Source organism: Triturus cristatus, chromosome 12 (assembly GCF_964204655.1).
Source record: "Triturus cristatus chromosome 12, aTriCri1.1, whole genome shotgun sequence".
Taxonomy (NCBI): domain Eukaryota; kingdom Metazoa; phylum Chordata; class Amphibia; order Caudata; family Salamandridae; genus Triturus; species Triturus cristatus.
Genome location: NC_140595.1, coordinates 540,727,413 through 540,742,932, shown reverse-complemented (window position 1 = coordinate 540,742,932; position 15,520 = coordinate 540,727,413). Strand labels below are relative to the sequence as shown.

The 15,520-nt window shown below is 44.9% G+C and overlaps 1 protein-coding gene across 2 annotated transcripts in view; it reads left to right on the top strand.

Moving 5' to 3' along the window:
• The window catches only part of DUS2 (dihydrouridine synthase 2), a 571,780-nt gene extending 556,739 nt beyond the window's left edge, over positions 1–15,041 (top strand). For both annotated transcript variants that reach the window (XM_085639553.1, XM_085639554.1), the window contains exons 15-16: positions 8,519–8,592; positions 14,441–15,041. In XM_085639553.1, the coding sequence (XP_085495679.1) occupies positions 8,519–8,592; positions 14,441–14,687 (321 nt within the window). In that variant the 3' untranslated portion in view covers positions 14,688–15,041. The remainder of the gene's footprint in view (positions 1–8,518; positions 8,593–14,440) is intronic.
• Positions 15,042–15,520: the final 479 nt, after the last annotated feature.

The window sequence follows — 15,520 nt, the reverse complement described above, 5'->3', positions numbered from 1 at the left end:
ACGAGGCGCTAGAGTGGACTTCCAGCGCTGCGTTATCATGCAATTATCTAACATCAAAGCCAAACCCGCAAAATCTGCGCAGCAATTTTGCCTTCTTAGGGAGAGGGAAAAGTCCCAGAAGGCAGGCCTCAATCATGTCCCATTGTGTTCGCTCCGTTAATACCGCCAACTCCCGTACAACCTCTGACGAAAATCCCCGCAGCACCGGACAATACCACATCATATGAAGGAAATCAGCGTCCGGCGTCTTACACCGCGGACATGCCGAGGACGCAGTAGGAAACATCTTTCGTATTGTTGCCGGGGCAAGGTAGGCTTTATGTAATGTAAATAATTGAATCGTTTTGAGACGACAATTCCGAGAGACTCGCCGGGGATGTTCTAGCATTTGAGCCCACTCTCCATCTTCTAATTCCCGCCCTAATATCAAGTCCCACTTCTGCCTAAGATGCAATAATGAAGCATGTAAATGTTCCCTCAAGCCTCGATAGAGCCAGCGCACCAAGTGTCGGCCGTGACCCATAATTTGTAGCGATTTCAGCAATTGGAAAGTTGGGGGTTCTGTTTGATCTGCATGCCAATAAGTGCGAGTGAAGCGCACTACTGCAGCATGCGTGAGAAACAAGGTTTCAGGCACTGAGTAAGTACGTGCAAACTCAGCATGCGGCATCAATTGGCCCTATAAAAATAAATCCCCGACCGTCTGTACACCCTCTCGTGTCCACCCCTGAATTTGATTCATCAAAAGTATCCCACGCCTAGTAGGCAGTCCACAAAGGGGGATATTCGGGGCGTATGGAAATGGCATCCTAGCCAGTCTTTTCACCTGTTGCCAATAATGTAATGCAACGTGCAGCAAGTAAGGAGGATCACGCAGGTTTTGTGCCCCCGGACAGAGCTGTGATTGAAGAATTCCACATTTCAAAAATTCCAGGGAGTACTCTATTTAAAATTAATTCTTACACGCCAACCAATATGCCATCCACTGTAACTGTCCCACTACACAATACGTTTTAAAATCAAGTGCCCCCATGCCCCCCGCTGCACTAGGTAGCTGCAGTTTAGACAGTGCCAACCGGTGACTGCCCGTCCCCCATATCAAAGATGACAATAGTGTATCAAGAAGTTTAAAAATCCAGGCCGAAATGACCACCAGCAAGTTAACAAAGTAATAAAGGAGGCGGGGTAGCATAACCATTTTTGACACAGCTACGCAGCCCACCACTGTCAATGGCAACGAAGTCCAAAAGGCAATCTGGGAGCGCAGCGAACCAACGGTGCGAACTACATTACCATCTATAGTATCGGCATTTGTTCTATAGACATTAATCCCCAAATACTTAAAAGTGACAGGCTCAACTCGGAAGTACATCAGGCCAAATTGTAGAGTGGGAGAATCACAGGTATTATAGAAGACAAAAGCGACCGATTTAGAGGCGTTAAGACACAGGCCAGAAATCTCCCCGAATCTAGAAAAGGCAGCAGCTATCATGCGTTTATCAGCATCCAAATCTCGAAAATATAACAGCATGTCATCTGCGTAAATTGATACTGAATGTATCACCCCACGCAAGGGGATGCCGTAAGGCAGCATAATCTGACGCAGAAACTGCGCAAGTGGTTCGAGGGCCAGTACAAAAAGCATGGGGGATAAGGGGCAGCCCTGGCGCGTACCCGGGATATTGTATAGGAGGGAGAGATGGTCCTATCGCGCGCCGTTGGACAAGTATACAACAATTTAATCCACGCACAATAGGACTGGGGCAGACCAAATTTAGACAACACAGCTAACATATACGGCCAGCTCAAAGTATCAAAAGTTTGGCGCACGTCTAAATATAAGCAACCAGCAAGCTGGGACATGGCGGACGCTGCATGTATTAGGGCATAGAGCCGGCGGATATTCAGAGAAGTACTGCGTTGGGGTATAAATCCACATTGGTCCGTATGGATCAAGCGAGAAAGGAATGGAAGGAGCCACGACACCAAGACCTTACTGAGTATCTTATATTTTGTGTTCAGAATAGAAAGCGGCCGATAAGATAGAAGATCAGTTGGTGCCTTATCCGGTTTTAATAAGGACGTGACTATCGCCTCCCTGGTAGTAGGGGGCAGGACCCCGTCCTCCAAGGAAGTAGTATAAAGTTGCAACAACCTGGGGACCAACTTAACAGCAAAAGTGGAATAAAACTCCACAGGGAGGCCGTCGGAGCCCGGCGTCTTGTTACGGGCCAACACCTTTATCGCCACCCGGATCTCCGTGGCAGTAATCGGAGCAGCCAAGTCTTTGGCAAATGAGTCAGAAACTGTGGGAAGCTGGACCTCGGACAAGAAGGAAAGTGTGGGAGCCGAGACATCTAAACATGGGGCGATATACAAACGAGCATAATACTCCTGAAACGCAGCATTGATCTCACTCTGAGATGTAACTAATTCGGTATTCATTGTATTCGCAGCTAAAATGGGGGTAGGACTCACCGTGAGTTGGATTAGTCTCGCCAAGAGTGTACCCGCTCTATCCGCCTCGGAGTGTGTACGCAGTGCAAAAGTAGTGAGTTGAAGTGCACTCCTGTTCGTCAATGTTTCATCTGTATACTCATTTAGTGCGTGCATCCTGGTAACGCGGTCCGCCCTACGGCCACGTGGGTAAAAATAGCATCTAATAATTTGGGAACGTGTTTTCGCTCCCATGCCGGAAGCACTGCTGTTGCATCGCAAAGATTATGCCACAATTAATTCCATTAAATCGTTTTATTCAAGGTATTCCAAACTTTTCATTTGCCTTTTCAGTTCGTTTTGTCACATGTAATCCATTTTATGTATAAAAATCTGATGCAGTAGGTATGCCCATCCAGGCCTTTTCGCTAAAGCAGGACATATACATATTTCATCCTCAGTAGTGTATCATTCCCAATGCATTTCGGGCTGCTTCATCGCCCTTCGTCAGGGGTTCACTACAAATATAAACAGCGAATTTAGACAGTATATTTAGAGTTTAAAAACAAATTGCATTTTAAACTAGTGAATGTTCATTATATATGCATTTTAAATGCCTCGAACGGCGTTCTCCCTCTCATAACAACCAACATCAGACCAGGATGCAATATCAACCAGTCATTCTCAGTCCCATGTTTATACACCATATAGGAATGTCACCCCTTTGCCTCAATGTTCAAATTAACCCCTACTCATTAAACCAAACCTCGTGGAAGCACTCTCGTACCTGTGATACATGTCCATTCCTGATCTCATTACTCCTTTTCCAAAAAAACGCCTATCAACTCACTCTCACCTGTTGCCCTTTTTAAACTCGTCAGACCCCTCCCTCTCATCAACAAAATCAGAAACTACAGAGCCCATAATCCTCCACTGTGTTGTACCCAAGCTCCATACCATTAAGGCCATCGTTGTTCTCCAAACCCACATCCGATTGTTACTATATTGCTCCGCCCACCCTTACGATCATCAAGGGGGAGCTTGTTTGAATTGCTCCCGCGATTATCAACGTGACGGACGTATTGATTTGAATTTTACAAGCATAACGCGAACAAAGTGACTACATGCTTGTTCTGAATATGGATTTTAACATCCGAAATTTCATTTAACATCTGCATTTTATTTTTAATGTTTCACAGTACATCAGATGACGGGCGTAATAGTAAACATCGTAAGGGTGGGCGGAGCAATATAGTAACAATCAGACTGAGAATGACTGGTTGATATTGCATCTTGGTCTGATGTTGGTTGTTATGAGAGGGAGAACGCCGTTCGAGGCATTTAAAATGCATATATAATGAGCATTCACTAGTTTAAAATGCATTATGTTTTTAAATTCTAAATATACTGTCTAAATTCTCTGTTTATATTTGTAGTGAACCCCTGACGAAGGGCGATGAAGCAGCCCGAAATGCATTGGGAATGATACACTACTGAGGATGAAATATGTATATGTCCTGCTTTAGCGAAAAGGCCTGGATGGGCATACCTACTGCATCAGATTTTTATACATAAAATGGATTACATGTGACAAAACGAACTGAAAAGGCAAATTAAAAGTTTGGAATACCTTGAATAAAACGATTTAATGGAATTAATTGTGGCATAATCTTTGCGATGCAACAGCAGTGCTTCCGGCATGGGAGCGAAAACACGTTCCCAAATTATTAGATGCTATTAAAATCTATCAGACATAAGCGCTCCAGCAACTCTGCATACTTAATCCTGGCGGACTGTAGTGGCTCTGCGCCGTCTACACTCCTCCGAGCCGCTACCTCCAGGGCCTGCAAATCCCCTTCTAGGTCAGTGATGTCCCTAATCGTTTCCCTCCGTTCCAGCCAAAGTCCCCATGGCAACCCCACGTACAGTTACTTTGAAGGCCTCCCACTCAATAAATCTGGACGAGGCAGTACCCTCATTCTCCACAAAATATGTATCAATAGCTGTAGTCAGTGCGGCCCGATATACCTGGTCTTCCAATTGTACAGGCTGCATTCTCCACGTTGGAATTGAAGCAGGGGAACGGCCCCAAGTCAACAGTAATTCTATGGGATTATGGTCAGATATAGTCTTGCCCAGATACTCACAATGTTTGATAGAAGAGGATAAATCTGGGGAGCAAAGAAAGTAATCCAGACGTGTGTGCAGTTTATGGGGGTAAGAGTAAAATGAATATTCCCTCATGTTCACGTGCAACGCCCTCCAGATGTCTAATAAATTCCAGCCTTGTGCCCAACGTGTTATGGTCACGGCCTGCGCCCTCGCTGCAGTGTTAAATAAAGGGGGATGGGAACGATCCAGACTAATGTCAAACACCACATTTAAGTCACCACCCAAAAGCCACGGAAAATGGGACCAGCAAGCAAGTGCCCGGGAGACCCGTGTAAAGAATGCCTCTTGATCCGTATTTGGTGCATAGAGGGACCCCAGCACTACCTGTCTACCATCCAACGTCCCCAGCAGAAGGACAAACCGGCCCTGATCGTCTATATTGCTCTCATTAAGGGAGAAGGGGATGCCCGCCTGGATCCAGATGGCAGCCCCTCTAGAAAAGGCCGAATACGACGTTGCATAAAATTGACCCCGCCATCTCCTTTGTAGTTTCGTAGTCTCAGTGGGCATCAAATGTGTCTCTTGAAAGCAAATTATGTGTGCCTTACAGCGATGTAATTGCGCAGCTATTCTATATCGTTTAGCCATAGAACCCATCCCTCGAACGTTCCACGAGACAAATTTATAAGAATTAACAGCAGGCATCATCAAAAAGGAATGAGAAACCCCCCCGGATTACCAACCCCACTCACCCACAAACACCCAACCACCCCCCAACCCCCAGACCATGCGGCATAGTTACAACGGACTCAACAATATCCCAATACTGGGTCCAACGCCCAAACATCGTTCGACCAAACCGTGAAAACAAAGTGAACATGCTTCACATTCAACCAGTGTCAACGCCTTTGGGGGAAGGTCGCCAACACTATCAACAGCCACACAAAAGCAGTAAGTATCACATTAAAGCACACAGAACGTGGGCCGGGCCAGGGATCTTGCTCATCCGTTCCCACCCGTCGTATCGGCATACAGGTCTCATGATGTTCTACCAGTCGGGCAGAGGCGCCTATGATGAACAACAGCATTTCAAACAGGACAGTAAGACAACAATAGGCTAAGCATATCCCACAATATTATAAGACAAAGAACTATGACTCCGCTGAGGCTAGAGGATCCTTGCTAAGACGTGAGGTCGCAGAGAAATAAAGTTATTTGATGATGATGATGATGAAGATGATGATGATGGTGCAGACGGCAGTGAGGTCCTGGACCTTAATTTGCCCTGGGTGGGCAGGCAAGGCTAATGTCTTAATGGAAGTGCTTCAGCCAGGAGTGTCCCCCTCAAAACCACTTCTCCCTTTCAATGAGGTACTTACTAATGTCCTGCTTGGGACTTGCTCCAAGTCCAGCACAGGGGCTCCTGTGAACAGGACGATTTCCCGACTCCACCGCCTGGCTCCAGAGGACCCACACTTCCCCACCCAATACCCCACTCTGGAGAACTTGGTGGTCCAGGCCTTGACACCCACGTAAATCCTGGTGCATTCCCAAGCGCCCCGCCCGATCTGGAATCCAGGAGGCTGGACAACTTAGGCAAGAAGAAGTTTTCTTCCACCAGCCTGGCATTGCGGTCCATGAACATTTCTTGCCTTTTGGGACGCTACTACCTCCCTCTGTGAAATACGGTTGCGCAGGTGCTGCCAACAGTCCGAGAGAAAGCCCAAGCTGTGCTCTCCTAGGCTTTTGCCGATGGGACGGATGCAGCTAAGTTCACCTTTCTCTGTGAACTAGACACCACCGGCTTACTAGGCAGCGCGGCTTTGTCAGCAGTGACCCTACGACACCACACCTGGCTGGGGACTACTAGCTTTTCTGAGGATGTCCCGACATCACTCATGAAAATACTCTTTGATGACGCCCGTCTCTTCGGAGACAAGGTGGATTCGGCACTGTAGCGGTTTATGGAGAGCAGGGCTACAGTCAGGTCCTTGAGCCTTTCTAAGGCCCCTCGACACCCTCAATCCGCCTTTCATTCCTTTTGTGGCTACGGAAAGGGCATACAGCCAAGCCCTTCCTTGCCCAGCCACCGCCGAGCAAAAGCTTTCCAGCCACTGCGTGGACGTGGTTCCTACCGGCCCCGTGGGTCGGGTGGCCAGCGGTCAGGTCAGTCCACCACCCCCTCCTCCCACCACCTCTGCAGACGCAGCCTCCAAACCCTCCTAGTCTGCCCATTTACCATCATGAGCAAAAGGAACAAATGATGACGGAATGTTGAACAATGCAAACATTCACCCCCAGTCACAAAGATCTGGGTTTAATCCATCGTTCTTTTGCTTTCCACGCCACCCCAGTTTGGACCCAGCCTTATGCAAATCAGTCTTGACCCTGTTCCTCATGGGAACCATCCAGCCCGAACTGCCAAGCCAGGTCCTCTCTGGACCGTAAACAAGTATTCTGGGACGAGTTTCGGGGCATCACCCCTCATCAGCCAGGCTAGCTTAAATCCAGTGGCACAGTGAGCACGGGACCCACGTCTGGACATACCCTAAGCCACTTAGGGCACACATAGCTACATCACAAAATAAAATGATGTACAGTGTGTTGAAACTATGTTGTTTACCAGTGTAGTACCAGGGCATCAGATACTATTATACCTTAGATCAATAAACATGTTACTCCATTTGTGTACTGGACTATCTCACTGTAGCAAGGTGAGTTAACCCCAACAGGCTGCTAAGTGGACTGGAATACAGAATGTGCTTAAATCAGGTGGCTACATTTGTTCACATCATCACTGCTCAAAATTCAGTAGTAAAGCATATCTGAAGCATCCTTTATCGTATGGGATGCACCAAACATTTTTTTTTCGTGTTCCAATACTTTTCAACCTATTTGTGGAACCAATCAGCTTATATCTGGTTAATTCAAAAGGAAAGATGGATCAATAGTCAGATTTTCTTATGCAACTGTACATAAAGGCATCATCTGCAGAACATATCCAAAAACTATGATCCTGTTTCATAAAAATACAATAATGCTTGTCTGAAAATTTGCTGATGTAAAACCTGCAAAAGACCAAATCCTCCTGGTATCTCCAATATACCATCGCAAATTTGAGCCGTTGGTACTGGCTGAACTGAAGTTCAATGGTTTCTCTACAAACCCGTCACCTGAATTAAATTTGCGAGGCTTCTTTCTAGAGAACTGCTTATCCCTCTCCTCATGTGTTAACAAAATCAGCAAATTACTTCCGGTACTCCCTCACAAATTTAAGAACTACCTCACTCAACAACAACTGAAACCAGCAGATAGTGGACTAGTGATCTCTCGACTTGACTAAAGTAACACCATGCTTGCAGGAACACCTCAAGCTACCATTCCACCACTAAAAGCAGTACTTCACTCCACAGCTAAACTGGTATCATCAAAGGGAAAATTCAACCACATAACACCCATACCGAAAGATCTTCATTGGTTACCCTTACACGCAGGGCTGAAATTTGAAGTATGTTGGATGCCCTGCCTAGCCATTCACCTGAAGAACCCCCCATACCTGTCCAATCTCTTGACTTTCTTCTGAAGAATCACAAGGTTAAAGGAGGGGGGACACTCACCTTCATGAGACACCAACATTTAAAGTAGGCTTTGCCATGAAAAACTCTTGCCAGGTGTAGCTACCATGCTGTGGCACTCTCGCCCCAAAATGTGAGGACGCTGAAAGGCACCGTCTCTTTCAGAAATGTTCTCAAAAGTCATTTGTCTCGCTCACACCTCTTTTAAACTCCAGACACTGTTGTATGGGTGGGAGGAAGCATTAGACTCATCAGAAATAGATATCAACAGCTCTAATAATAGTATTCCCATGCATCCTCATGGTTTTGTTGCTCATAGTTAAACTTGTTTGTTGTATGTCATTACTCATGTTCCATGTAAAGTGCGCTAATAACACTCAGCGTCTTTTTTCTAGGTTGAAAGGCCACAGATTAGATGTTTCAATTCAACAGTGACCGTAGCTGAGAAGAAATACAAATCCACAATATGGTATGTGACTTTCTGTGCAACAACAGCACGACTATGCATGTGCTCACTACAGCGAAAGCTAGAGCATGTGTTACTCGTTTGGATTGCCTGATAATCGCCTCACCACATCTGTCTAGCTAGCAATTTCTTTTTCTGCTAAAATGCATGGACTTGTATATCTGTATGAGCAAAATTGAAGTACCGAACTGATAAACTACACTTTGACAAATTGCTTTGGTCAAAGTGCTGACAAGGGCTTTGGCTAGACAACAACAAAAAGTTTAAAAAAGCAAAATGTTTTTAAGTTGCATGTTTTAACCGTGGGCTCTAATCATTTTATAGCAGTAGGTCCACACCATGGAGACACGACAACTGTGTTCTTATGTTTGGAGAAACAAGGGTAAATCTAGAAAGTCATTAGGAGCGGTTGTATTAAGTGAGTAGTTAAGAGAGGCAGCACAGTCAGACCCTGTACATGTGAAGTAAAACAACACCTCGAACTGTGTGTGAATAGCTTTGGTCTAGTAGAGTGACAATATCAGCAAGTCATGTTGTTTTTCCAATCCTAGTACAAGTGATGCCATGCAAAGTCATGTGGGAATATGCTTAAAATCTGCATGTACAAGTCCAGAATGCCAATTGTGAAACGTTGTTGTGTATGCAATATTTTGTGTCAATATGTAAAGGGAAAGCCATTTTCTAGTAGTAGAGAAATATGTTTTGGGCCCTCATACTCCTAGCACTTTGATATAGTCACTCCGGGTGATGGTTGTAGCCTAGAACAATTTAAGGTAATATCTAGAGCATTTGCCAAGAGGCCTGATTTGGTCTTCCAGAGAACTAAAATCTACCTTTATCCTAACCTTAGCCATACCACTCATTTAAAGAGGGAACATCTGCAGAGAACTAGAAAGGGTTCATAGCCAGTGGTCTTCAGGCCTCTTTGCTGTTTACCACTAAGCTTTTTATCAAGGTGGGCGGGTAGGTACTTGCATTTTCCCATCCTGCTCCAGTAGACTACCCCAAGGCTCCATAATGCAAGGGACAAGGACACCACAGCCAATGTGATATCAACTAAGAAAGAACATTCATTTTGGTTTAGCATAAAATGTTAGCTTGAAACCTGCTGATACTTTGAAATGGCTGTATTTTTGGGATGTAGTATTTTGGCCATTATATACCTAGTATGTCTAGTGGGGAGTTGGATGTTTTTGTTTCTTAGAATGAGTCCTTTAATATGCCTCGTTTTGGCCATATCGGGCCTGAGCAAACAACTTAACCCACTGTGATCTGAACCCAAGGATTGTTTTTGAAATGTTTTTACACGTTATTTGTGAAGCAGTTTCCTTTCTTGTACTATATTTAACACTGATTTGTTGTCTTTGTACAGTGACTCGAAGATGTAATTTCTCTGGATGTATTGAGTGTCTTTAATAGAAATGTTTGAAATCAAAATTAATAGTAAAAAACAAGTAAGAAAAATGTTGAAGAAAATTAAGAAAAACAGTATGGGTAAATGGAGAAAACGAATTAGTTCTTGGAAGGATAAATAGCCCTTAAACAATTATGCCACCAATAGATGAATTCGAGAACAAAAATGTCCAAAAGTAAAAATAAAAGCCTTGTTGGAGGAGATATCAATAGAAAGGCTGGTACTCTAGGATCGGCTCCTAGTGATCCAGCCATTTTGGAGAAAAGAGGTTTGTGCAATCCCTCCACTTGGAACAAAGTCTGCTATTCATCCAGCACACATGTTACATGGGATTCCTCCCAATGGATGGAGTCTCCCTCTGTTGCAATGGCTTCTCCAATTCCAAACATTCCTAGCCTCAAGAATTCAGGTCAAACTAGGACCCAGCAGTCCCTAACAGGCCATTTTATCTCAAACAACTGATTTCAGTCTGCTCAGAGTTCCAGCAGCTGCATTTCACTGGGATTATTCAACATCTAAACACACCCTCTGCACAAAAGACCCTTTCCCAGCTTAGCTTTCAGGTGACAAGTCCCTAACAGGGAAGTCGTCTGAGGCCTAATAGTGCGTAAATGAATGACAGGTCAGTAATGTTTACTAGTTATACCCCTGGAACGCTCCTTTTCAACAAAAAGATTCAAGTGGAAGTTTTAGGCAGCTTCTTAGTTGTTTCCTCCACAGTTAAGGAGTAAATCAATATTTATGTGCTTGTCCGCTTCGAGCATTGAACTCCCAGAAAGATGGTTAAGCAGGGGTACTTAAGGTAAGTCCTGTTCCGAAACTGAACTCTCCCATTTTACTTTTCATGCAGTATCATGTAACCAAAGTTAAGTGAGTTCTTGATTTCAGGCCAGTAAATCCTCACTGGGGATTCTGGAAAAAAGAAAAGGTGTGGATTGTGTTCTTTCTGGAAAATAACTGTCTTCCAATCCAGACCCTCTCTTCATTCCAACACAGGCACTAAATTAGCTTTTCAAAAGAAGAAAGGCATTTCCTATTGCTTATTTTGTCAAGAGGCAGCCTTCAAGAGTTCAGTGATAGGGCTGCCCTTCGTCCAGCTAGACCGTAAAACTATTAAATTGGTTTGTCTGTCAGCAGAATTTTTGGCCTTTGCTAATTAGTTAGTGTAACCACCATCCCAAGTGTGGGAGGCTGGCTGCTTAGTATATGGTGCACACTTATTAAGGTGAAGCACCCTTCACTAATCCAGACAACCCTTATGGTGATTTTAGTGGTCGTAGACGACCTTAGAAAGCTCTCTAAGTGGTAGCTGTGGAGAGCAGCCTTCAGGCTTAGTCCAGAAGGAGTGTAAAGCAGTTTGTTTTACCAGTACTTAATCGTATGGTATAAGTTAATTAAAAAAAAAAAACACACAGTGTAGTTATAAATATAAGTATTTATTATAAACAGTCACTAACTCATTCCAATATCTTCTACCCAGAGATATAACCACAATACACACAAATACTTTGGAAGTAGACAAGTAAGTTGCACAAATGCCTAGTGGTCTCCAGGGGGAGACCAAACCATATACTAAAATAGTGGAATGCGAACCACGACCTAAGTTGAGATTGGACCCACAAGACGTAGAAGTGTTGGGGACCCAAGGAACCACCTAAGGTAAGTACCCAGGAACCTGTGTGCAGAGCGTGAACACGACCGTGTGATCAACACAAGTCAATGGGGAAGTTGCGGTTGCAGTTCTGTAGAAGGATCATTTCCAGAGGACCCTGAAGAAACCCTGTGGAAGATGAAAGATTGGAGAGTCACCCCACCCGTGGATACCCCAGGAACCAGGATACCTACAGCAGGGAAGCCGGGTGCATAGGCGCAAATTGATGTCGGAAACCGCCGTAGACCACAATGGAGGACTTCAAGAAAGATGCCGCTGGTGAAGAGGGTAAAGTAGTCTGGTGAAACCTAAAGGTGAATTCAAGATGAGAGGTACCTGCAAGCAGAGGGGACATAGTCTATGTCACTCAGGAGTGACCAGGAAGCACGGAAGATGAATGCCCACCGATGTTTGTAGATGCAGTAGAGTTGATGGTGCCCTTGAAGTTGCAGCTTTGCGGACCAAGCAATGCTGTGGAAGACCAGGAGCTGTTCAGGAGCTGTCCCATGTCGAGAGCCAGGGGGTCGGTGTCCAGCTGGGGCACCAACAAGCCTTGGCAACAGCAACCAATGTAGTCGTCGAAAAAGGTGCAGTGTCAGTACCAGCAACGTCCAAGTGGCTCACCACGAACAGACAAGTCAGAGCAGGCCCTGAGCAAGCCGGGTAGCCCACTGGAGCCAAAGGCAACCCTCAAGAGGACCCATGGGCCAAAGGCACAGAAGTCGTTAGAGGACCTCGAGCAGCTCACCAAATGATAAAGGCCCACGGTGCAGAGGATGCGATGAAGGCAAAGTTCTTGGCTGTAGGAGATGCGTGAGGCTGGAGCTTCTTGGAGCCTGAGGATCTCTGGAGGACAGTCAACAAGCCTTAGCAACCGCAAGTTAATGTGGTGCACAGGGGTTCTGTTCCAGCGGTTCTGACGAGGGATACTGGCCTCAAACTCAGTGAGAAGACTGTGTAGACCTCGAGGGAGCCCAGGATCAGCAGACCGTTCTGCTTTGTTGCGGTGCCTGCAGATGCAGGGGAGTGACTCCTTCACTCCAAGGGAGATTCCTTCGGGTGTCTTTGTTGTGCACAGGCCTGGTGAAGAACGTGTATGGAGCACGGGCACAGACGTTGCAGAAGACTGGCAGGACGATGAGGCCAGGAGCAGCAGGAGTCTTCCCAGTTGCAGTCTCGGTTTCCAAAGCGAAGTCCAGAGTGCCCAGATGGTTGAAGTTGAAGTGGTTTCGGATCTGAATCTAGGGACCCACCCACAGGAAAGCCCTTAAGTACCCTAAGAAAAGGGTTGGGACGATTCAGGGGTCCCTCCCAGAGTAGGAGCTGGACAGAGGAAGCATACTCCTATGTTATTTGTCCAGTTTCGTGCCAGAGCGGGAGCCAACAGATCTTTACAGCCAGTTTAGCGATAGACATCGTGAAATGACGCACGGCCACTCGTTATATCGTAATGGCTGATACACTTTCAACCAGGGAGAATGGACTCCGAAGGTTGAGGGGTGTCCTGCTCATGCAAGGGCACCCTCACACTTAGAACCGAGCACCCTGCCTTCAGATTTGTAAGGCCTGCCTTAGGGGTGACTTATAGGTTTTAAGCGCAGTGACCTCAGATATAAGGTAACATGTCTATCGTTAGTGGTGCTTCATCCCAGGGGAGACCCCTGGTGTACCTATGCCCTGGGTACCTTAGTACCATATACAAGGGACTTGCAAGGATACATCAGTAGCCAATCTAGGGGGTACCTAAGTACTTGCCATGTCCAATTTAGGGAAGAAGCACAGAGAAGGGGGTCCTGATTAGCAGGATCCCAGTCAGACAAGTCAGAACACGGAGCCACACCAGACAAAAAGTGGGGGTAACCATGCAGAAGCATCCTACCTTCCTACACCAAGGTATTCATACACCCATATGATTCATTTGTGGTTGTGAAAATTATGGATTAATCAAACTCACATATTTTAAAAACTAAAAGGGATATTTCAAATCCATCTTCAAATGTGCTCGTTTTAGTGAGAACTTATAATGTGCTGAGAATAACTTTAATTGCTGCAACCTTTCAATAAGGGTATGATTTTAGGGTTACATTCAACTCTTAACCTCTGACAGAACATTAAGGCAGAGTGAGGTATTCTGTGCCACAGAGACACACTTCTGTTCTGTGAATGTTATTTCTCATATTTTCTTAAGCACTTCCTGGTTATACAAGTTACTATACATTATGGTAGCCTGTATGTCTCAAGCTGCCTTACATGACTGCTCTTGTATTTCACACATCAAAGTGTCACTTTAGATCAGTCTGCAATTATCAAGGGCTGCACTAGAGATGAAGGGTAGTGTTTTATTTTTACAGAACGCGTATAGTGGCTGAGGCCTGTTCAGCTTTCTTTAGTCCTCAGCGGAGGGTAAGGCACAAGGGTCCTGAAGCAGAAAATAATCTGGGGCTAAATCTGGGGCAGGTGGACATTCCTACAGCTTTCGTTGCGTGCATTTTGTTTACTTCATTTTATGGTAGCCTCTGAAACAAGAAATCTATGTATAGGCATCTGTTGGATAGTAGACGTGTGCACCCCTTCTTCTGTTCCCTTTGAAGCACTGTTTATTGGGACGCATTCACCAATTAACTGTCTTGGGGTCATAAACTCATAAGAAATTACATTCAGATTTATTCAGCCATGTAGAAATGGTGGATCAGACATTTCAGCTAAAGTTTTGGAAAGCTATGGTGTTGAATTATTTTGATTTACTTCCGGTTGTGACGTAATCTAAAAAATATTTATATCTGCAGGGACAAATCCAAGAAGCTTGCCGAACAGGCTGCAGCAATTGTGTGCCTTAGGACCCTGGGCCTGCCAGAGGGGAAGTTGAGTGAAGGAGAAAGCTGCCTGATACAGAAGAGAAAGCGAAACAACGAGGAAATTGGCAGTATTGAAAATGGAGACAGACTGCTTACTGAAGACTCTCATAAAAAAACAAACTTTAACCAAAATACTTTAGACACTGCAGACACTAACCTCTCTGATGTGCCACGGTAACACGAGGCGTGTCCAAGAGCATGTGTAGGGTTCTGATGTACTCCAGTGGTTTCTAAACCAGCAAAAGACTCTTGAGGAATGTTTACCTCTCTTCCTTCTTTTACTTCTGTGCCTTTCATGATGACTCCATTAATCACACATTTTTTCACGGATGGTCACAGTAAAAGCAGCATTTGCCGACATGTCCATGGAGTAATATCCAAAGAAAATATTTCATTTTTGTTTTTTCAGGCCTGTGTTTGCAGCAGGGTTTCGCGAGGAAGGAACAGGAGTTCCTGGCAGTCATTTCTTGCTGCATAAACGTTTACCATGTCTCCACGAATAAAGGAAAGCAGATCCTGGTGTTTAAAATTACCATGAAGTATGTCATTGTTTCCGAAATCATATTATTGGTGACTTATTTTTTATAGGGAATAAAGTGGAACTGTTCCAAAGATGGGAGCCAATAGTGCGCAGTGATCAAGCACTTCAGGTCCCAGAAATGTTGGTGGTGATCACTGTCTGCATCAGATGTTTGTGCCAATAATTAGAATACAGCAGCACTACTGTGCATTTTGTAGAGGGTAGTTTTATTTGCGATAAAGGGGGTTCACAAATACTTGAAGTAATAAAGGCATACATTTCTTAGAAAAATATAAGAGTTGACTCCACTGACTATCTTCATAGTTCTGAAGTGTTCCACTCTCTCCCATAAGTCTACGCTGCTCAAGGTAGATCCGTCTTCTTCTTTTTATGGTGTCTTAACTGATCTAGATTGCAAACATAGCTGAGATGGAATGATGGCATATGGCACTAAGCAAATACCCATTTAAATTGGATATAATATGTGGAGC